This window comes from Struthio camelus, chromosome Z, assembly GCF_040807025.1.
Source record: "Struthio camelus isolate bStrCam1 chromosome Z, bStrCam1.hap1, whole genome shotgun sequence".
Lineage (NCBI taxonomy): Eukaryota > Metazoa > Chordata > Aves > Struthioniformes > Struthionidae > Struthio > Struthio camelus.
Window position 1 is genome coordinate 28603121 of NC_090982.1, and position 25612 is coordinate 28628732.

Here is a 25612-nt window from a genome sequence, read left to right on the forward strand (position 1 = left end):
TACCTTGACACACACATCAGTCCTCTGCTCTTGAACTTCCCTAGACCGATGCATGCAAACAATATAGGCAATACAGTAGCATAACAAGGTGGGAAGAACACAGTAGGAACCTTTCCATTGGCTCTACACCCACGAAACGTCCCAGAGCGCTGGGCAATCCTGCTAAAGTGAGCTATATCTAGCCTCTACGCATGCACCCGCTGGTAGTGAGAACGAAGTAGCCACACCTCTTCCAGAGCATGAGATGATAAGAAAAACTTCCCTTTATGTCCTATGCTTGTTGTCAAGACAGATTTCAAAACCAGTAATTCATGGACAGGGATTTCACAAAAGGCCATAATATATACAAAAAATACAAAAGCTGGACTTGGGTAGGTTGTATTTGATCTGCTACTTTCAGATTGCGTACATTTGATCTGCCATTCACATACATTTATAGCAAAAATATGTATTTTTTTTAAACTATCAAAAGCAGTAATGAGATTCACTGACTTCTCTGAATTTGCAATGGCAGGTTCTTATGTGCAGAAGACTTTTTTTTTTTTTTTTTGGCAAGATCCTCAACAGAACTTGCTATGTTATTTAACCTTCTATTAAGGTTACTGCATTACTGGGAGAAGCAGAAAAAAAACAAATCATAAGTGCAGCTATCATTAGTTAAGCTTTGCTGGCCGCTTCTCATACCATGCAAGAGCGGGAAGGCAGGTAACCGCAAATCCACTAATTTCTACAAACACTTGCTATCAAATACAATAGTTCATATGAACTTATCAATCTTTTAAAAATATTAGATACTATAGCCTTTAAAACTGTCAGTGTAACCTCTTTTGCAAACACTTTCAATATTTCGCTAATAAAAGTACTATATTTTAACTTGGATACAAACTAGAGGGCCAAAACATGCTGACGCTAACTACCACGTAGAGCCCTTATATCATATATGTTTTTGTTTATTATTCAAACCATTGCCTCATGACATTTTCCACCATCAAAGAGGCATCCTAAGAGAATCCCAACTGCCTTCCTAGGTTCTGCCATGAAAAAAATCAGTTATCATGCTTGGTTATTTACCTAGATTCCTAGAGAGCTACTCAACAGAAATCCGGATCTTACAAAACTATTTCATGGCAGGTTTACTAGAGCTTATTAACACGGAAAGGTTTTAAAACAGCAAGCTAAATCCTGTGTTCCTGTTAACAATTCTTCCATAGAAACGTAGAAAAGGCTTTGAAAACATTGCCTTTTGTACTTTCTCAAAACGTATGCACAGTTTAGCTATCACAGTGAAGGCGAAGTCAAGCCAGGAATCCACTAGCTTCTGAAACCTACGTGTAGCCAAGACTTCATAATCCTTATTAAACATGTCTACGTTACTTTCTCAAAAGGAAATTTAACAGTTACGTCAATTTAAACCTATTGCCTTTACAAGTCAGTAAACAACAGTAAAACTCAATTAATAGGTTAAAAGCAGCAACCAGTTCTTCACAACTCCAATTTTATGTTCATTAAAGAGTTCTGCTGCAGCAGAGAAAATAAGGAAACCAAAACATATGATAAACTATATAGAGAGAAATGAACATAATTCTGATTGTTGGAGTCCCACTGATTTATACTATACTGGGCAGATAACACAAAAGAAAAGAAGTGTGTAACGAGGATGTGATTAAAACATCTTTAAATAGCAAAAGTTTCACACCACACCACTAAAACATGATGCTATGCAATTTATCACGATCTGGAGAAGCTTTAATATGTAAGCATTACATTCCCATCCATATTGGTGTCCACAGGCAGGCAGAGCCGAACTGCCAGTACCGCACAGCCCCTGGAATCGTAGTTAGAACTGCACAGCTATCCCAGCTACCCAGCTGGTATGTCGACAGCTCCACTTAATATTCTTGTCTAGTGATACAGCAAAGACCTCTCATGCCTATTTTTAAATGCACATTTTTAATATTCAATATAATGTTACTCTTTAACAAACTCTTTACTCCCTGCTTCTTTTATGAAGCTTCCTGTGGTCTTTAAAGGGATTGTTAACCAAAGAATGGATCACACACTTTCTGCATGAGCAGATTCAGAAACACTCCATTAAACCTTTCAGTATTTAATATAAAGAGTAATCTCTCACCTCTGAGGAGATAAGCCAGTTGCTGAGTGATTAACTCTGGTGCCTCTTGAAGAATTTCTTTTACTACTAGAGAGGAAGAAGACGCTTGTAACTCCAGGCTGCCGTCACACTGCTCATCTGGATTGATGACTTTGACAACAGCTGATTCCAAACTTTTATCCTCGCTATCAAGTAAATTTAAAAATCATATATAATTTCCTTTCCAACTGTTTGATCTTTACATATCCCAGTACACCCTTTTTAATTATTTGGGTACTATCAGATGTTAATAGTTTAAACACTTTGAAAAAAAAATGCCACTGTAATACTAATGTTATTTTTATTTAAATTCTACTATGAGGCCAAAAAAAAGGTCATTAACTCCTTCACAGCCAAGTTCTAAAACTGTAATTTTAGAATGAAGAATACACAGTGTTTCCATTGCGTGCTCTGTCACTAAGTATTAAGACTTAAATGTTTACATTTCGTCTACTAAAATCTTTAAAAAAATTAATAACTAGAAAAGATTATTTATGCACGTACTGAAAATATCACTCTTTATATAGGGGAGACTGGGTATTTTTACCATTGAATATTTTTGCTACCTACAAAACATCTTTATTTTACGTTTGGTCAGTTTCATATTCTGCTTATAATACAAAGCTAAATTACACTGAGTAATATAAAATGCAAATCATAATTCTTTAAAAGGAAGAAACATAGAAACAACAATAAATATAAAGCAAATCTTATGAATAATTTTTACTTTGCAAACGTGAATGATGTACTGAGTCTATTGCAGCTGTTAAAGAATCAATAGCTATGAGACTTATACATATTTCTCATTTTAGATTTTACTTATTTTTTCTTTGAGTCTATAGACAACTCAGGGTAGGAGAGCACTTGGGGGGTGGGGATGGAGTCTTCTCATAGCACCTCAGCTATGCTATAGCACAGACATACTGTTATTTATCATAATGAAGGAATATTATCATATTTATCATAAAGGAAGTCCTAAAGAGCGCTGGAAGTAAACAACATTATCCACTCCAGGCAAGACAGGCAGACCCTTGTAAAGAAGCTCTCTCTAGAAGATTCACTATAGGCTTATAAATATTCGCTCCTAAGGACAAGAAGATGGAATATGATCTTTCACAGAGCAACTGTGAGCCTTTGGCATTGAGAACGTTTTGATAAAACTGCTGCAGTCTGTAAGGACGGCAATAACCAAACTGGCTAGCAACCAAACAGAAAGTCTTGGTGAAGTGAAAGCAGACTCTTACATGTTGCTAGAGGTATTTATAAAGCATTCTATTTTTAGTACTTAAGTGTTTGTTGTTTTTTTTTTTTTTTTAAAAGACAGTGTTTTCTGTACAGTATGTCTCAATTAAACTACCCTTAGATAGATCGTAAGAGCAAATATGCAAGTATTTTGGCCACGTCCAGATCAACATGATAGTCTTTTCCCTTTAGTCAAAGCTAAGAAGCAGAAAAAAAAATCTGCTCTCTTATTTACTGGTCACAAGGTAGTTAAAAAAGGGACCATCAAAAGTGATGGAACGATGACAACATTTAGTTTGGTGCATACATTGGGTGTAATGGGAGAGAAAATATATTTTAACTTCCTTTCCCCCCCCCCCCATGATTCTACAATGCCAATAAGGACAGTGTAAGTATCACTGAATTCTTACTCAGAAAATTTTAAAATATAATTTTTTAAATAACTCAAGCCCAAATAAGCTAACTCATTGTACATACAATGCAATACCTTGTTAGCGTGTTGCTGTTTACCAGTGTTAAAGACAGTTTTCCTTCTGCATTCAACTGGTGCAAATTGATTTCATCTCGGAAGATATGGAATGATTCTGGGATATTCAGCTCCTCCAGTATAAACCTTGTCTCTGTGAAGTAGCTGAAATCTCTTCTTCGTATGTTCAACACTGGCAAGCAAAGAACATCAGGAGGACTGACCTGTAATGTAGGTGCATATCGGTCAGAGTGCATAAAATAAGGCCTGGTTTTCATTAGGAAGACGTTTTAACAGTCTGACCAATTAGAAACAATTTTCCATTCAATATTTGCTCCTTTTACTTCAATCTTCAAAAACAAGGCAGAAACAACCATCTTTTGCTTCTTTTCTTGTTCTTCTGTCTCTATGTATATCCAGCAGAGATGCTGGGCAACTAGGACAGAGAAGGTATACGTACAGTTCTGGAAAACTCACTTCTGCTTTTCAGGAAAAAATTATGTTATCTTTAAATTCTGTAAACACAAATCAGTGATGTTTGGGTTCACTGGACTCCAATGTCTAAAACCCCGACACATGTCATCAAACTCTACCTTTCAAAATTGACTGCACTTCTGACGGTGGATAAGCATGCACATCTACCAACATACACATTCAGACAAGGCGCTTTACTTGTGTAAATAACCTCCTGATTGAAGTCATCCAATACCACCAACTTCAGCAGGGCCAGGAAGCCATCTTCTTGATCTCACTAAGCTTTTTATAAAACGAGGAGAAGACCTTTACATTCTTTGACTGTGACTGTTAAGATAGCCAGGCTGTATTTCACAATGTCCACGTTCGATGTTTAGCGTAACAGGACCTATCTTGGTTGAGACTTGTGAGTGCAACTTTACATACTAATAAATAGCAAGCAGTTAATAGTGATCCATCCTGCCACCAACAGTCAAAAAAAAAAAAATTACCTAAAGATCTGTGATCTGTATTGCAGGCCTTGGGGTGTAATCCATTTCGGTGCCAAGAAGACTTGCAGGAAATCTATGCATTGCTTGAAGCAAATGTAATTGATATATGTAGCATGTGCTGGTAAGTGCATAGGGCTGATTTTTCCTCCTATTGAATAAGCCACCCCCTCTACACCCACTCATTAATTTTCGTATGGAAAGAAATCTTGATTGTTTCTATTTTAAAATCTCACTTTTGATTATAATAAAACCATTGTCCCAGCTCTAATGTTTTTACAGGATGTTTCCATTAGCTTAACAATAAGATGCTTGTAACAAATCAGTTATGATCCTTCTGTCCATTTTTTCCATTACCTTGTCTAGAAAGTAGGCATAGGCCAGAGCAGAAATGAGAGAATCCAAATCACAGGATTTATTCCCAAGAACGACATGGACTTTCTCCAGGCATTTGCTCCTGTTCTGTAACACATCAGAAGACAATTACAATGGGTGACAATGACAAAAAGGATCCCCAAAAAAAAGACACTTCAAAAACACAAGTTAAGTATCTAGATACGGTCCTTAGTTGTAGTGTTTTCCACAGTTCACCCAAAGAATGCAGTCACTGTGGAATCAGACATGTTTCCTCAGCTTCATAGCTCCAAAGAAAGCCAAAGAAATTTGGGTTTCATAAGGGGACTCATGTTTAGAACCCAAAGGGAATTGTGCCCTTAGTTAGTCCTTAAGTAGCAGATAACAGATAAGCAACTTTCTGCATAGGTGGAAAAAGTTATTGAAAACATCTCCCAAATCTAATAAGAAAAACAGTGGAAATACACACAGCAAACCATTCATACCAACTTCTAAATTTAATTTTCCCTTTTTTCATCGCTTGGTTAAAATCAGTAACTAGACAAATAGGCTTTTCTCCTGACTCTTCAGAAGCTGAACACACCCTGTGAGGTACTGAGGGCTTTGCAATCTCCTCATTGTCAAAGGGAACTGAGTACATTCAGCATTTAATAAAACGAAGAGCCTTCCTGTCTGTCTTATGTACATCATTAATGCCAAGCTAACCGCATGAAAACATTCCAGTTTATTTTCTTTTAATGAGTTATGCTTTCTAATTAGAGAAGTACATCTGATTGACACTAAGGAACATGTCTCAGAACCAACCATATGCAATTAAACATTTTTTTTGTTGTTATTAACAAAAAGCACTTCAGCCTTTTGACATTTTGAATTAGTATGCTGCACTTTATCAAATAAAATCCTAATCCTTATATAAAAGGATATAATTAGCCATATTATCCTCAATAATTACAGCTGTGCCTTTTTTTTTTTTTTTTTTTAAATAAACCTTTCTTCTTTCTGTGCCTAATCTGTCTATAAGGAAGGTACTCAGTTCTCTTTTCATTATATGGGACACAGTTATGAAAATACCTTTGGGTAATAAAACCAGAACAAATATTCTCCATTCCCTACATATTGGGAAAGAAACTATATAAAGCAGACAGCTTTCTGAACAGTACAGTGTCTGGTGCAAATTATGTTCATTTAAACTGTAAGCCTTCACAACCAGGAAATTCTTTCCCTGTTTATAAGATATTCCCTTTATCAAATTGTTCTTGTGCAGCGTACATTTCTTATTTGTCTGCCACCCGAAAGAATGAATGAGCTCATGCTTTTCTTAATATTTTTCTGTGTATTGAAGCCTTTTTCTTTAGCTTCTTCCCAAGTAAAGAGCAGCTGACATAACCTAGAAAAAGCAGGAAAATGAATGCAGTGCAAATTGACTGTTAAATCTAGGAATCCAACGCCAACAGCAAACAACATCTAAAATTTCAAGCTACCCTGATGCTATGCTATATCTATATAATCTGTACCTATAAAATGATTTAGCTTCCTTGCTCGTACCCCGAAAACCACTGCCCTATATAGCACTACTAAGGACCCACAACAGCAATCTGAGCTTCAGGGACAAATGTCAGCCCCATTCATCAGGCTCCATTCTGTTTTCTTCTGAAAAATTAAGAAATTGTTGGTGTTGTCTTCAAAATTTACTGTGGTGCTCTAGAGCACTAAAATTTGCACGCTTGTTTTTAAAACTCACATTAGCAACAGCTTTGCTCCAGAGATAACACTGCAGCTCTAAAACAGTAGAAAAATACGTGGGAGATTGCCCAGAGCTACCAAAAAATGGAAATACCCCTTGGAAAGACCCCTTGTCTTCGCAACTGTTTAGAGAGAAAAGAAGAATTCGTGTTTCTTGTCTGTGCCATCATTTCTCCCCATCTCTATGGCCTCTTCTGTGATAGACACAGAATAGTTACATTAAATTTAAAGATCTGTTTAGAAGCCCTACACCTGACTCTTCTGAAGAAACGAGAAGAACAGAATACAAACAGACCATAGTGCAGCAAAAAAGGCTCTGAAGGCCCTGACTCTTCCCCATAATCCAAATAAATCAGTGAGGCATCAGATGGCTCACTGATTTAACTCCAGCACACCAACAGTTCAGCCAACACAAGAGCAACAGGACAGACAACCTGTAGAAGAGGCCATTTCCGTTCTTAAGAGCTCAGTAATAACTACTCCCTGCTGGAGCTTATAGCTGAGTCTTTAACTTAGCAGTAGGCAAATCAACAGTGAGGGGGTGTATTTCTTGGTCAGGCTGTTAACCACATTAAACTTCTGAATAACTACTAGCTTCTTCCAGAACATTTCTGCCCAGGACTCTTTCACATGCAGTAGAGGCTACATACTATAGCTCTTACTAACTCTTTTCCAAAGGAAAGGGAACCAGAAACAAATTTCTGAAGGCGCTGGGTGCTTTCTGTAGCAAACTGCCTTTCACAAGTCACTCTAGAGAGGATACAGTTTTTGTTTCATCTTTTGCTAATAGATATGTTAATGATACTGCCTTTCCCTGGGTGAGAACCTATTCATTTGCACACTGCTTCACCACTTTACTCCCTAATCATCCAGTTGCAAATTTTACCAAAGTGTTTTTTGTAGTGAGTTTTTTCTAATAAAATGCGTGTTATTCCATAAACGTAAAAAAGTCAATCTAAAAGTTTTCTTATAAGTAAACAGAGCAAGTATCCTTTCTCCATGTCTTAAATTATTCCAAATTTGTGTGTGTGCGTATACATACATACACATAAATATATACAAATATACATACATGCATATAGATAGCTTGATAGACACATCGTTTATCATTTATATCCCTCTGCCTTCCACAAAATAAAATTTCATTTTCAGAAACTAACTTTCTGGTCTCACGCTGCTGCTGTTGCAATTATGAGCGGGTGAGGGAGTTTGGGGTTTTTTCGTTTTTTTTTTTTTTTTCTCCTGGAGGGTAGGTAAGACAGGTCTCACTCAGTACTTCTCTAATCGCCTTGTGCTCTGCAACAAGCTGTTTTCAATAAACTTGTATTCTTATCACGTTTGATGACATGTTCTTATTAAAGAAGACTCAAATTTGTATTTCACAGGTTTTGAGATTAAAACAGGCCATCCTAGCAAAGCAACAAAGAAAGTCTGTTCTTCACATTCTGACAACGTAAGTTGAGAGAGGGACGTGACAGTCTACAGCTTGCTTCTCCAATCTGAAGAGTTTTGTTCATTAAAAATAGTGTGAAAAGACCATTTTTGAACAGAGGTATCTTCCACTACCAAAATTATGTACTACCAAGCTAATTATTAATAATACAATAAATTAGCGTTACTAAAGTTATAGGATAAGCTTGACCAGCTAATTCTTCCTGCACTCATAAATGAGTCTAACATAATCAAAACAATTAAAAATATCACTCTTCATTATTTTTACAGAGCACAATTTAGTCAAAAGTTGTGCTTGTGATTACGTTCCTAAATGAAATCCTCCATTTTCAGAACAATTACTCTTATCCACAGATGTAATCCTGTTGTCCTGAGACGAATACATTTCTGGGGAACAGCGTAGATTTGACATGCCATAGATTAAGCTTGCCAAGGTAGTGCCAGCTACAGTTAGACGTCCCATCCTAGTGTTTTTCTGCAGGTAGGGGTGAAGTTCACAGCAAGACAGAAACACCAAGTTAAGCAGCTCCCCTAAGCCCACACGTGGAACTCCAGCCTACAGATCAGAGCTACACCCTGAGTACCGGCCCAAGGAAATCTACAGTGAATCACATAAAAAGGTTCATGCTATCCCTGTCCTGGGTCGGTACATAAACACTAAATTATTTTCCTTCCCATTCCCCAGTGAAAACCACTTAAATTTATTTCGGCAATATGCAAAGATCACACTTGCATAACCTAGTCACGTGGACCACATTTACTAGTCAAGCATCTTTAGTACTAGACCCAGGTATTTATCTGAGGCCAGAATTGTAGTCAATGACCTTATATTCTAACAGATTACCCAGACAACCATGCAGCAGCTTTCCCTTCCCATTTCAACACAGGAAACCTTCTTGCGCCAATGACACAGATATTTTATCTATCAAAAGCCTAGTGAGGATCAAAGGGATATACTAGTTAGACCAGGTTAAATATTCTCCTATCCTGTGCGGGATGGACAGTGTCAGGTCTGTGAAAAAACACGATCAGCTAAAAACCTGCAAGTGATATAAAATAAAGCACCACATCAACATTCACCTTAGCACAAATTGTTATTCTCTACTAATTCTGCATATATAACCATGAAAACATTTTTTTTTTTAAACCTCTGATCTACTTTGCAGAATTTTGGACAGAAGCTCTAAAAGTCAGTACTTTCAGCATGACATCACTGCCTCACCTAAACATTACTGGCAAAAAGACACTACCATCCATGGATAAAACAATCATGATATACTACTACAGGAATAACCAGGTCTTGCAGTCTATAACCACAGTGTGGCTTACTACAATTTTTAAAGGCATTAAGAGCTAGCATAAAAGAGGGTACTGACAGAGCTGCAGCTATATTAAGGGAAATAATTGAATAAATCAAAATGAAAATATTTTTGTAATAATTTAAATGACTTTTTTTTTTTTTTTTTTTTTTTAAGATCAATGGGACACTGAAAACAACCTTTGTTTTTTCTTCTTCCAGGGCTTAAACCGACCATAATACTATAAACAGTGCGCTGCACAAAACAATTGTTCCCCAAGAGATGCAGCCTTTTTTTGTATATTGGGAAGAAAGCCACGGCATTCCTCTCAACTCTCACATGAAATAATGGTTTCCAAAGAGCATACACAAGAAATGGCATTGTCTCACTCAGATGACAATTTCAGCTTTGAAAGACTTAAATGGAAAGTCTCCTCCGTCAAGTTAGTTCTCCCAGCTGCAGAAGAGGTGATACCACCTCCTCTGCTTCCATGGCTGTTCCCGGTTCAGAAACCAACATGACACTAGCAAATGCTAATGTCTGGCTCTGTGATTGATTTCTTGGCTTCCTTTTCTAGATCAAAGCACAAGGTAGACCTTCCCCAGCCAGTCCTCACCCACTATTTGGGAGAATGGCAATATCTTCTCTTTTTGCCTTCCCTGACCTCTGCTGTTCTCTTCACTAAGCATAACTTTATACTCTTTTCTTTCTCCTCCTACAGGTACAAGGCTGATTTCACAAGCGTTTCCTCTTCTCAGGTGCAGCTCCCTGGATGGCTTTTTATTATCTTACTGATTCTTACCAGTAACAGCCTCCCAAACATTACTGTACCACCTCTATACTCTCCATAAAAGTAACGCTGAAGCGTGCCCTCCCAGGGCCATGCCAGCTGATTCTTTACCTCACTGTTGTAAGACCGCTTTCTCTTCTGCCATCTCAGACATAACTAGCCTACTGCTAATCAGCCAGCTAGGAGAAAAACAGGCCCATGCATGAGAGGCTTCCTCTTCTTCCTCCGATGGGATCGATTCTTCCACGAAAAGACCCCAGGAGAAAAGCTCAGGCAGTAGAGGCTTCAGATCATAAACTCTGTGAGATTTAGCTGTAATAGGACCGTAAAAAGTGATAACTCCTGCATCTAACACAGCTAAACCTGAGAGGAATCATGAATCAGAGCCCTCAATAACTCTGAAAATTCAAAAATGTAAGAGTCAGATAATGAAACTGGAATTCACAAATTAAATTACATCAGAGACTACCGATCTTGCTTAGTGTTAATAGGCTTTTGTTCAGCTTGATTAAAGATAAAATGCAAAATGACCCTGGATGTATGGGATAATTAAAGAAATGATGTGTCATTCTCAGATGGCATCAGCCAGGACAACTCCATTCAGATCAGACCTGCACGGATCAACATTCACTTATCATGCTCAAAAACAGTATTTATAAATATTAAGCTACTCCTGCAATCTAGTAAGAGATCTCCTCTAATACTTTATTATGAAGTAACACTCACATCTACCTAGCTTTGTTGTCTCTAACCACATAAAAGCATTAGTACGGCCACTGTATCTTTATGCAACTGCAGTAGAAAATACCTTTTCCTGGTTCTTACATGCATCGAACAGCTGACTCATTCAAACGTACCGCATATACTGGCAAATCAGGTTTGCAAAAACTTTGACTACAATATATTCCTACAGTCATTTATCAAATTACAATATCGCAGTCACAGAAAGCATTGCATTTTCCTTTTTTATTCTGTTAACACAGAAACTGAAATGATATTACAAAACAAGAAAAGCTGAAGACTTTTTCCAGTATAAACAGGAAGCCCTATACAAAGCTCACTGTTTCAAGGCAGTTTTGTTAAAGTTTGTTCTCCCTTCACTTCACATGCGCACACACACAGACACACATATGAACATGCACGCAGCCACGTATAGCCTTGCTTTCTGAAGCATTTATTTTCTTTTTGCCTCAAGTCTTGCTGCATATCCTGTAACCGAAATGTAATGAAATCACTGCATTTTGCTGCATGGTATGGGGACAATATTTGTCAAGGACAGTATTTCTTTGAAGGAAGCAGGTATATGGCTCAACTGAGGCATATTAATACGAAAGTCCAATCTTGTGGATGGAGCACCAAGAAGGGAGCATGGCAGAGACATACTTCGCTTTCCTGGATATGCATGGGAAAATGCCTAGATACTTGGAACAAGGACAAGACAGTAATAAATATTCTGACTGAGATTTTATGTCACTTACTCACAAAAGAGAGGATTTTTGTACCTCTTCAGTAGCTTTGGAATTATACCTCTAACCCAGAAGTGCAATTTCTTGAGTAGTCATTTCAGAGTACATCCTGCATTTTCCTCAGAACATCAGGCATTATTATACCTCCATCTGCCTGAAAGCTTTTAAGTTGATTATCCTTCTCCATTGTCAAACAAAGGGCTTCAAGCCAAGGCAAAGTTAATTTAATGTTTTATGCAAAGTTCAAGTTAGTTTAATATTTCATTAAGTCTTTTCACAGGAAAGCTTTATCCTGGCCTGGAAAAAGAGATGGTCTGTAAACGTGAGAGGTCTTTGCTTTCTCTTACTATTTGGGGCCAGTAGAGAAACTCTTCTATTTCTCTGCTCCTGCAACATCCCATTTGTCATCTGTAGTATAAAACATGCATAGTGGTCTACTCTTCATAGTTGTGATATACAGGGTTGCATAGTTGATTTCTTCTTAAGGAACATAATTTAATAGAGAAAATTTTAAGTCTCTCATACTTTAACCATTACCTGTTGGATTTCTATTGCACAACGTTACTTTACTTAAGGACTTAACAAATAGGTTTTACAACAAACAGAATATCATACAAAATAACAGGTCAGTTTTCTAAATCCACACTGCATGCTTTTGTGTGGGAGATACGACCTTACAAAAAAGATGAATGGAAGTGGAAGGGTGGTAAAAATTCACCGACATCCTCAGAAATAAGTGGAGAGGCATAAAGCATACCCAAGATCTTTACTGTTAAGTAAGATCATTAAAAGGTGACAAAGGACTAAGACTAATCTACAACAAAGACTAGCATAATGCCTTCACACCTTGTATATCATGAATATAGAACCCACCTGGAGCTTACATCTATATATACATACATACATGTGTATATATATACATACACACCTAGGTAGGTGCATATATATATATGCATGCACACACATGCATACACACGTGTGTGTTCATATATGTATGTACACACACTATATTTCACCTGGTCTTCTCCTCTCTGGTGGTAACTGCACTATGCACAGATGTTGAACAGACTTCTACAGCCTTGGTGAACAAACACTAGTCTTTGGAAGTTTATACTGGAAGAACTGTATTTAGGAGTCAAAAGCTTTCTAAAGAGAGTTCCATTAAAAAGTACCATTCCCCAAAAATCAAGACTGTTCCATAGGAGCCATGCTAATTCTTCACAATTTTTAATAGAGATGAGGCAGCCTAGCTATCTGACTTGGCAGACAGGCAAGCAGAGCCTGTTCTGAAACCATTCCTGGAATTTCCAGAAGTCAGAAGCTTTCTTTTCCAGTCATTTCTAATCAAGAATTGGCTACTGCCGCTGAGAATTCAGTTCAACACTGCTGTATTACCAATAGGCTCTGACTTGTACAGTAAGAAGTCTGTCCATCTCCAGAAGACCAAGAAGCAATTCCTACCAACTGCAAACATCTGCTGTCTTTCTATTTTGAATTCATTTTACAGAATATGTCTACAGGCAGGGCTACTCTCCCTGTTCTTGAAATAACTTCTAACTTATTTATCATACCAGTTATCCACATCGTGAATAACAAAAATTAACAATGAATTAACACTTCTACATGTCACTTTCATTTGAAAAAAAAAATAGTTGCAGTAATCAAATAAAGCATAGGTGCTATTTAAAAATCAAAAGACGTGCCATAGAATTTAAAATATCAAAATCTTGTTGGCTCAACTTAAAATTAGATTTACTCCTTCTACTGGTTTATCATTGATTTTCCCTCATGTTTTCTAAGCTTTAAATGCTCATAATCTCTTGTTTCTCAAAAAACTTGCTTTTAGTGCTACCTTTGGGACCTCACTTGCGCTGGACCATGGGGTGCCAGTGCCATATGATGCACCTTACAGCATCTGGCTTTCACAGTGGCTCGTTTCTCCAGTAGATAGGGTACATACATGTCAACACACTATGCGTCCACACGTTCTGGAAGCATAACTTTGGCACCAGAGGCTTTGATCCCAGTCTTGCCCTAACATCAAGATAAACCCCTCATTAAGTTAGACAGGTATTACATACACTGTTTTGGCCACCCCCACCCCACCATGTTTTTATGGTACAAGATTAATAAGCGGGGTAGGAACCTATTTAAATAGCCTCAGGCTGAGTAAAGATATTACACTGCCTTTCCTGCCAAGACAAAACAGGATACACTCTAGTATGACTGAACAAGAAAAAAGTTCCCAACCGAATGATTATTTAATCCTGAATCAGCAGTACCTCAACAGCCTGTCAATAGGACTATCAAAGACCTTACTGAAGAAGGAAAAAAAAAAAAAAACAACCACATCAAAGCGCACCTTACTTTTTTTGCTACGTTAATTTGAAGAGCAAACAAGTTAATGTGTTGTACACATGATTAGTGCTCCCACCTAACAATCAGATAAGAGCATATAGCATATAACAATTCAGCTCCACAAAAGAAAAAGTTTTATTCCTAATCCAGGTTTATCTTTAGCCTCTAAAGCCAGTCACAGCATATCTTCGTCTTCCCTCTCATTCCTCACTTGCCACTTAACATGCATGCAAAGATAAGACCGGGATGCACGTCAGTTTACAGGGCTTGATAGCACTCAGCCCCTTTAGGAATTGTTTGGCCTCTTACAGGATCAAGGTGTACCCTAAGATATTAAAAACAAATGAGGTAAAAACAGGTAGCCCATTCACCTGAGGAGCAGAATGCCCCTGTCATATTAATTTAATCAATTCTGTGCTGTATCAGGAGGTGACTGGTATCAATAATGCCCTACACTGTGCACTGTGGAAGCTGAATGAATTGTACAAAGCAAGGCAAAAGTTAGATGGAGGGGGAAACAAAAAAAGGTGATTTTCTTTGGTGAAAGCAAAGGACTTTGACTCAAATAATGCAGCTGGTTTACTTGCATCTGCCACAGACTTAATATCTAATCTCAGAGAGTTTAAGAACCTAGACTTTTCTCTACAACGGAGAGAGTAATTTTCAGCTGAGAATAAACTTATCTAGAGTTAGGAGACACTTGAACATTGCACTGTCCAGTAGCCTGCGGTGCTCAGCTTAATGTTTCTTAGTCAGTGCAGACCTTGGATGATATGCACCAAATGACACAGGAGACCACACTCTCAAGTGAGGCGAGAGTCCTGTGAAAAGACAGTATGTGATCATATAACGAGAATGGATTATCTGTGTTTATATGAATAATGTATAAGCAGTTTGTACTCTGTCCTTTCCAGATTTTTCAATTGTGTCTTTTTGCAATCTCAGTGCTTCTTCCGAATTTTTGTCAATAGATAGTATATAAAGTACTTATGACTTATTTTTACATGCTCCTATATGCACTCAAACACAAATATTATGATGCATGGTTACATTCTCCTTTTGTTTCAAACCTTCTGTGTACACTTCTTTTCATCATGAGCTATATTTTAAATGATTCAAGATGTAAAACCAGTCCATGCTAACAACAAAATTATAGATCCCATCCTGACTTTCAGACTTACTTCCATTCCCACCACTGGCTTGTACTGAAATATATTACACATCTTTAGCTGACAGAGAAAAATCATGGCTGGAAGAGATGATCAAGAGGCCAAAGTCACGTTCAATTTTACCCTTTTTTTCCAAATATATTTTTAAACACACCATAATTCTAAAAATGTCTTTCTTTCCCCCCCTCCCCCCACTGCCTTTGAGGAGAAGCAGTATTTTCTTACATCTTTATTATTGTACTTGCTATTTCTTTTACCATGCTGAAAATATGAAATCAATTAACAGTACTCCTCTATTGCCCTTTATGCCTGCTGCACACACCACTCTCCAGAAGAATTTTCCCCAAAGTCCTTTCTTACCACTGTCAGTTTCTTTTACCATGAGGGAATTCTACTACAATAAGACTGAGTCCAAGTGTCTGTCTTAGAGACACATGTTTAGCTCATTCACTGCAAAAGCTAAGTGCACATTAAAAATTGTCTTCCAACACTGCACTTATTGCTCAAAGGATAGTGCACTAGCAAATGAAAATTCAAAGTGAAACTGTTGATTAGTTTTACAAAATAATCTATTTTTTTGACTTGGGATGTTATGAAAAAAGAAACATATGCTCAATTACGAGAAGTCACTGACTTTCTGTACGTACAGGGACTGGTTACGCGTATACTGTATAGATCCCTGAACTGCCCTCACTATAGTACTAGTATCAGAGCCTACATGTATTGCATAAGAGCAACATAAAATGCATAATCACATCCATGTATTACATTTGACATGTATATGCTTTCCAGCCAACGTCTAGTCTCTAATAAACCTAGAACTTGCACTCCAGTACTCGTGTGTGTCAAATACTCTTCAAAACGCCCAATGTGTCCAACGCTCCTCTTCACACTGATGACATAAAAAGAGTAAAAATTTGAAAGTAATTTATTTTAGAGTGCTAGATAAAAATAAGTTAGGCTGGGTTGAGGCTTGGACAGAAAGAATATAGCACCTTTTGAAGCCACATGCAAGGCACGTCATTCATACACCACGTATGGGTTGATCTTCTTTCTCTGCTTGAATGGGCTATGTCCGAGTTTCCACGTTGCTCATGAAATCTGAACAGGTCTTTAATACAGTAACCCACCCACTGAGCACTTCCTGGAGCAGTCCAAAACCAACTCAGTGAGTTTGTCTCAGCAAGAAAACCAAATCAACTCTCCTCCACCATGGCACACACTCTCCCCTCCAGCGCAAATCAAAAAGGCCTAACCTAAAACCCATGTCAATACTGCTGATCTCAGACCTTCACATACACTTAATTTAACTGTGGTCTTATCAGTCAAATGTGTTCCCTTTTGGGCTTTGCTTCTTCCAGAGCAGGATTAGTGTGAAAATGTAGTGCTGATGTATCCAAAGTCAGACACAGGAGAGTTAAGGGCTGGCTGGTCCTGAGCTGCATTTCATCAGCTAATACCTGTGCTGACATCCTACCTTTTGCCTTTTCTGCATTCCACATTCCTACACCTATTCCATGTTCTTACGCACATTCCTCTTTCCATGATGGCAAACAGCCTCCACAGACCTCTTCAAATTGCTCTTAGTCGACAAAATATGTTTCAGCATAAACATTGCATAAAACCTTTTCTGAATCAGACTTCCCCAACTATCCTTGAAGCATTAAGAAGGGATTCAAACATACTTCTTTGATACCATTTGGCTCGCTGCAGATTTTTGCTGTGTTTTAAGCACACTATTGACTGCATTAAATAACCTCATAATCACATTTAAAGGCTTAGTGATCTAGTGCCACCAATGTACTAAAATATATGATAACAAATGCAGTCAGCATTTTCCATACCATATGCTTGTAAATGTTATTCTGCAGGGAACCAATTAAAACTATGGAAAACTTGGAACACAGACATATGGAACAAAACAAAGCAACTTATCTTGTCACCATGGTGCTTGCTCAGTACATCGATTAGGGAATGGTAATATCGTAGGACAAACAAACGCCACTTTAATTAAAGTGTGCTGAAAGGCAATATACTGTAGCAATCTAAAACATTCATTTTTGCTGTGCAGATGTTAGTTTTCCCTTTAATGAGACAGAAAAGGTAAAATACACTCCGGTAAAAGCAAAAAACAACTACAAATTTTCGTGTCTGGAGAAATGCAACACTAGTACTAATTTACTGAAAATTTTCCTCTTCTAGCACCCCATGAGAAAAGGACAGGAAACTGAAATGGAATATTTAGGTTCCAGGGAAAAATATTTAAATTGCTGCTAAGGATAGAAGGTGTTTCAGAGAAGAAATAAGTTTAAGCAGACACTCAGCACTACCTTTTGGTAGACAGACATTTAGGGCTTCAGGGGACACTGTGAATCCAATCCTCCTGTTTGTCCACTGCAGTGGACAAGAGCAGAGGCAGAAGAACTGTTAAAGAACTAGATGAAATGGCAATAACTTTGCCAAAATATACTCCGGAAAAAGCAAAGAGTTATCAGGAGATGGAATCGTGATTACCTCCTTAGCCTGAGGCAAGTCAATACAGATCCACAGGAGAGAACATACTCGAACCTGCATTTCCCATTCTTTCTTACAGCACAGAGTTCAGCGTCACGGTGGTTCCAAAGTCCCACATATGCCATGGTGTCCAGGATGCCCATTGCACAGGATGCCAAGTAAGCAAGAATCTAGATGTTAGGTATTTTGGGTAAGGATCCTATCTTATCACACTTGCCTTTGACACCTTGAACTGACATACGGATGATGATAATGCAAATAATATTCATTATGATTATTATTACTGCCCTGTTGAACTGTAGCTTCATTTCACATTATTTTGTCTTGACATAGAATATACGCATCTCTGAGCTATATTTTAACATGGCTAGGACAACGAGTATTGAACCAAAGGAACAGAAGATGTTAATTCCATACTATCAATATAATTCTATTAATATTAATATACTATAATTACATATTACAATATGACTCTATAATATAATTCCATAATATAACTGCAGTATAGTAAGTACATCTTTCTCACATAGACCTATGGCCAGACTAGGTCACCGAATGCCAAAAAAAAAAAAAACCCAGCCACAATAACAACACCCACAACATACACACGACACACACCCTGGGCAGCGGTGAGAGCTTCCATATTGGTAAACAACCTATTACTTTTACAGCCAGACTTCATCTGGCATAGTAGCTCAATTTTGTCTCATCAAAGTTATGTCACATAGAGATGAACAGAAATAATTTAAGACAGCATACAGTATTAAAGATATTAAAGATCACAGATAACATAATTTACTATTGCTTTAAAGTATTGGAAACAACAAATTAAACCATTTAAAGTGTAATTACAAGGTAAGATGACCCACTACCTATATTACAAAGCTTACACAACAATATTTCTTTAAAGATATGCTATACCTTTCACTTCTGTCTAAAAAGTTCAGTAAGCATTAATAAAATACAAGAACACACCATTCAACCAGGGATCTCTTTTTCTTAAGGTTTAGCTCAATTTCATCAATTGCGATTACTGTTTTCACAATGTATTACTACAGAATTTTATTAAGAAGGAGGAAAGGACAGCAAATGGACAAATTCATATTTTGAGAGACATTAACAACCAATTAAGCAAGACATCTCCCTCTTCAATGATAGTTTGGCTGAATATAAAAATAATCTTCTCAGTTAACACCAAGATGGGCAACCATCATCCCTGGTAACATCGCTGCTGTCCTAGCTAACTCAAAACACTTTACAACAAATATTTTATTAAAAAAATATGATAACAATAAACAGAACAAACTACAGTGCTCTTTAACTTTTAATTGTCAATTTCTGTATAGGTCAAGCATATCTTCTAGTTTCATTTTTAAAACACTATGCTATATTTTTAACTTGTGGAAGTCACTGATAAATGGTATTAAGAACCGTGTTCACCACTACACAGGGATTTGCTTGATTTTCCTGACCTCTCAAGCTCTTCATTCTCAATAAAGAGCATACTGCCAGGAAAAGCAGCATACCTTGATTTCTGCATCTCCTGTAGATAAGAAAAAAGGAGCCAAAGGCAAGGAGAGATATGTAAGCTGTCGAAGAACGGTCTGCTTCCTCTCATCCTTCCCTAATGTCTTACCTCCACCAAATCATGGAGCTCTGAACTTGCTGAAAGTGATTCCAAAGATAAAAAAAAAAAACAGTCACAGAGGACAACATTCCTCATAGGTGATTCTTGCTCAGAGAAGTCCTTAAATTAAAACGAAACAAACAAAAAGCTAGGTACACAAACGGGATCTGCGTAAAGCAAAGTGTCTGACGCACAGGACTGATCACAGCTAGACACACACTCTTCTCCCTGTAGAGTGCGAAAACACTGGTCGGGCACCTGCAACTTGCTTGAAATTAAACTATACACCTCAGTTCACTAGCAACACAACATTCTCCAATAGATGGACTGCTGGTACACTCCAGGAAGACAATTCCTGTCTATGATAATGCTCCAACCCATGAACTAAAATTCCTCTGTATTGCAAGCTGTTCAAGGTGTTAGAAGAAGGGATTCATCACCCCTGCAGTCGTTGACATACAGCCAGGTAAACATTTGTCAGAACAGGCACAATGGTCATACAATTTAGATGAAAAACTGCCAATGATTTCATGACAGCGCAGCATAAGGTCACTCTGATCGCAATCTGATATTTCTTTAGTTCATTATTTCTGTAGAGTTAATTGCATAAATCTTAGCAGATTAGAGGACCATTACATAGCATTTTACAGAATATGAGTATTTTGAACTAAAAGAACAAGGAGAAATATTATGTGTAGCTTTCTTTCCCTTATATGGGGGGGCATGTGCTGGGCTTCTACTGCTGTTGAAAGGATATCTGTTCCACATTAACGGAATTACGAAAGTCTATTAAAAATAAACAGGGCGTGATTCTTTCTTTTCTTTTACCAGCTAAATAGGAACAATATTTTTGCTCAGTATCAGTCAAAGAGAAGCTGATAAGATCTAATGGCAATGTGTTTATAGTCAGCCATATTTCAGCACTTCATCTCAAGCACTAGATGAAGTTCATATGTATAAATAGCAATAAATATTGGCAAACCTTGGACAAAAAAAGCACATCAGATCTTAAAAAATATATACTTAAAGTGCTTAGAAGTTACTTAAATGAGAGCTGAAATATTCCACTATGTGATTTCTCAAACAGATCAGTAAGCAGTTAAATTTAAGGGACAGACTGTAGAGGCTTTCTGATTTAGGTCATCTCTTACAGGCACAGCAATATAGCAAAAGCAGATTTCATGAGACTGAGGCCTGTTGATAACAACAGACTATCACAACTATCAGAGAAGACTCTCTTGCTGAAGTAACATGAAGAACACCATACTAACATAGTTTTACAACCAGCCTTACAAATACATTGTAATGATTTCCATCAACTTAGGGAATGCCATAAAATTCATGTTTTGTTACGAAGAGCATATTGAGGAGCACTGGGCCTGTGAAATACGCCTCAGCTAACATTAGCAAGAGAAACCATAATTTCTACTCTTGCTGACATTTAGTCTGTGAAATCAACTAACGTCAAGGATACAAAACGATAGTTGTGCTTAACAGTAAAAGAAAAATCCAGCTTCGAGTATCATTTCAAAATGTACAGGGGCAAGGGCAAACTTTGTGCCACAGTTAACTGAAATCTCCGTCTTACTCTGCTCCTCACAAACAGTATATTGGTTTCAGGAATGCTTCAGCATAAAAAATAATATTCAAATGATGTATTAGAGAATATCTAAATGACAAAAATCTCTTAATTAGTATATAACTTGTCAGAAAAATGGCAATCAGATCTGAAGGTCTGAACACTTTCCAAATAGCAGGACACCAAAGTCGTAGATCATGCCTATCTAGGCATGATAGCCTAGATCAATCCTTCATCAATCATAGCTATACGATACCAACAACATGACAGTACGCAAGAATTAAACTAGCAAAGACTCAGCATAATCACTCTGAGAAGAAAAGAAAAAAAAGAAGAAAAAGAAAAATGTAACACACATTTAAAAAATTCTATCCAAAGCAGATATAGCAGTATCATAATAATTTTCCAGCAGTATTATTGTTCCCTGATATGTAAGTTCCTTTTTTATTAATAAAAGTGCAAACAGATTCTCCATATATCACAGATTTGATGTTAATACCAATTAAAGCTCATACTGAACCCCAAATTAAAGAAAAGTTGCAGAAAGAGTATGAAGCAAAGCAACTTTCAGGAACAGTATTACTATGCTTCTCCTATTTCCTCCAAAATATTTTTTGGCATGACACCGAGCACTGAACTGTACTAGTGGAAATAATACAGCAAACAACCTACTTACTCCATTTCTTATTATTGCTGCTAAAGACATTTTGCCCTTTCTTCTAGTTCTACTGTATGAATGATTATTTAGGCAACCTCCCCTCTCCAGATTACTGAAAATACAGGCTTAACACTGAACTCCTGCATGTCCTAGATAACCTCACATTTCATTTTTCTGAGTATTTACACATTACTACGAAGAAAAGAAATTAACTTAAGATGCTTATGATGGGATGGGGTTATGGAGACTTCTATGGAGCACAGTTTTAATTTACTGTCAAAAGGCAAGACTATTAAATTACAGAAGCAGATGTGCCCACAAGTACAAACGTTGAGCTCTTTACAAGTAGCCGGGGGGGGGATTGCATGTACTCAGGTATATACGCTGGCTATGTTCAGTGGGACACAGTATCTACATATCCCCCAGACACTATTTAATACTCCAGAAAAATAAGTTAATTATTTCTCTATGAGTTTAAAAGGCTGTAAATACTTGGGATATCCACTTAGGAACTAACACGCCATACAGAAGGTGTGTACAAACAGAAAAGGGATCCATTTTTCCACCCCCACCCCAAAGCTTGCAAGATGTATGGTCAGTCCACTGGTATGTTTGCTCTGGTTCTCCGTATTATCAGCGTGGTGGAACCGGAGCACATTACATCCAGCTCCATTCCCAGCCTTCTACTGGCTTCCCGATACAGGAGCTATGCAGGCCTGGGGACAGGAATAGAAAAGACATTTCTCAGCCTTCACTCTACTGAGTGCATTTTCTTTACTGAGTAAAATTAGCTACAAAGAGCACATCACACGGGTGTCCTGTGTCCATCCTTTTTCTCCACATTGAAAGCAAGCCTAACTGAAGGATTTGGTACTTACTAATCTCCGTAATTAAAGAACTGATGATCAAGAGCTAAAAATCAGACTTGTTTATATCTTTTCTCCAGAGATGCTACAAAGGATGCCCTTAGAACAGACCAAGTGTGTTAAGAAACAGAGACTAGATAGCTTCAGTATTAGGTGCTGGATGACAAAACACCCCGGTACAGCAGCAGTAACACTGCTGCGGCCCAGCACAGCCTTCTTCACAACCAAGAGAGAAACATCTCTTTGTATAGACAACTCGACAGCAGAAGTTATCTGCAACAAAGAAGAAAGAGGGAGAAAAACCCACACCTCTGGGATAGGAAATACCCCACCATTTTCAATCGACATTTGGTTCCCTTGATCTATACTTCTCTCTGGCCTCCCAATACAACTGTCGTATACGTGCATTTATAAGGACTCACTTAGTAAAAAGACCTAGTTATTAAAGCTCAGCGGGTTTGAGCTATTTTAAACTTCAGGTGTGTTGATTTGAGTTAATTAAATGCCCTCAGAAATATTTGCAATTATATACACCTCAGCTCCTGAATTTCATCTCTCTCTAACAATACTAACTAGCAATTGCAGACAAACTATGCAAGCATAGGGAAAAAAAATTTTTCAAGAAAATCTTTTCCATTATTTAGATTTTTGATAGGACCAGGAACCAAAGGTAAATAGAGCACGTGTGCATTCAATAAACAATTTCAGCAATATCTTTCATATTAGCATTCTACATTCCACTTTTTTCCCCTCTTCCTTTTTTTTTTTTTTTTTGTCATTTTCTTACATTGGCCTTGACCCCGTCTCGTTCACCAACCGTTTCAAACAATAAAGTTCCATTGATTTCCAACAAACCATTCCTAACTTAAACGTGTCAGAATGCAATCTTGTTCAACAAAGGATCCAGTGTTAACACAGAAGGATTGAATGAGCCTTGTAAGTACCCAACTAGTCCGTAAAGACGAAGAAAATGCACAAAAATTCCCTTGCCCGGCTTGTTACCTATTCTTATACATTTTGGGCTAATTTCCTTACTGGAACAGTGGTTTCTAACACTCAGTATACACAATAGTTTATTCTATGCTCCTCTCTTTCACCTATCAACCTAGCTTGCATCAAATTACTACAAAAATGAGTTACTTATTTTCTAAACATTCAGAAATGTGTTAAGAATCCTCAAAACAAATAGAACTATGTGTCTCTCCTCAAAAAAAAAAAAAAAAAGGGCACAAAAATCAGAAAGCACACCAATCCTTAGCTACTCTAGGCTGTCACAGATGAATGGCTTATTGTCAAGGCTAAATCTTTTTAACTTGAAGATAAATTATCTTTCAACTATAGCTGTGTACTATGTTGGTGACATCCAGTCACCTATTCTATTAACTGCAGCTGTGGATTCTGCAGAGCTCTCCAGGGGACGGAGCTCAGCCTCTGTTTCCTGTTAAAAATGACAGTCTGTTGACTTTAAATGTATTCTGAAGAACCTGTGACGCTCTCAATATACCTGTTAATGACATACTTATTAATCTCTAGCCTTGAAAATATACATAAGAGCATGTCAAATTATGACTGTATGGAAGAACAGACCTATTTCAGATTTTGGAGAAAAGCTTGCACAAATTTGACCATCATGTATGTTTCAACACTCCCTTTAGCTCCAAAGCAAGCAATACAAGCTTCATGTATTTCCTTCAATTAAAGCAAAAGAGTACTCCAATTCTTGCATAGTTTTGCTCAGAAAGGCAAAGCCATAGCATGCAACAGGGGCATAAATAAGGTCTAGCTTCTCCTCTCTTTAGGGGGTACAAGCTTAGCTAAGAGGACTGTACTTTTAGTACTTATGAAGGATGCCGTGTAGACTAGCCTTATTCATCAGTCTTCTCTCCTGTCACCACAGACATTTTCTTGTACGTCTCAACATTTTCTAGAAAGGGCCTCCCTAGACACAAGTCGGAAATACAGGGTGTTACATACCCTCACATCACCCAAGCAAGACACAAATCATACTCATTGGGAGCTGTACCACAACACACACAAAAGTAAAGATGCACTTGCATGTGCACACACGCACACCCATTCTCCCTGTCAGTTCAGTTCAGGACTTTCTCCTTTTTATAACAAATACATAGCTTTGCACTTTGGTCAGGTTTATGCATTTAAGACATGGAACAGCGCCCCAGGGTTCTCTAATCCATTATTCCACTTCTAGAGAAAATGGGGGGGCCGGGGGGGGTGCGCATGCACACGCGTGTGTGCTTGTGTGTGTGTGCACGCATAAGGAAGAGCAAGCAGGTGAGCTAGATGAAAGTGATATTTTAATAAAACAGGCTAAGTGAAATTTAGCATGGCTTGGATGTAAGGTTGGACACCTCAGTCCAGTCTTTACATCTTCTTTACAGTTTTTTTCTTTTCTTTTGCCAACTTATATAGTCTCTACCCAAAGGAATGATGTACTCACTTTTTTCCCATTTTTTTTCTAACCCATTATGTCATTAATCTGTACTTTAAAGAGAGTCCAATGTTGTCACAGTGCAGTAAGTCAGTAACAGACATTTTCATAGATCTGCAAGGGATGTTTTCACCTTGCCTTGAACGTGATCTATTATATCACCTTTGAAGCTTTGACACAAAATACACAGAACATGTCAAATTACTATTCCAACCTTAACATCTGCTGCTGCACAGGGGTACTGCTACAACTCAGTACAACGGGATGAAATTGGCCTGCAGGGTTTTTCCCAGCTTCTGTCACAAAGCCTAGTATTTCTTAAGCAGAATTCCTTGTTTCTAGATTACCCACGAGCTGCTGTCATTTGTATAACCACTTCTGTATAACCTATGAAGAAAGACTGCAAGAGCTGGGCCTGTGCAGCCTGGAGAAGAGAAGACTGAGAGGGGATCTCATCAACGTGTACAAGT

At 37.6% G+C, this 25612-nt stretch overlaps 1 protein-coding gene across 5 annotated transcripts in view; it reads right to left on the bottom strand.

Annotated features, from left to right (window-relative positions):
* Positions 1 to 25612, bottom strand: part of LOC104152058 (protein prune homolog 2) — a 143636-nt gene that overhangs the window by 106693 nt on the left and 11331 nt on the right. For all 5 annotated transcript variants that reach the window (XM_068927079.1, XM_068927077.1, XM_068927078.1 and 2 more), the window contains exons 2-4: positions 5177 to 5281; positions 3879 to 4081; positions 2132 to 2295 (exon numbers count right to left, since the gene is read on the bottom strand). In XM_068927079.1, coding sequence (XP_068783180.1) covers positions 2132 to 2295; positions 3879 to 4081; positions 5177 to 5281 — 472 coding nt within the window. The remainder of the gene's footprint in view (positions 1 to 2131; positions 2296 to 3878; positions 4082 to 5176; positions 5282 to 25612) is intronic.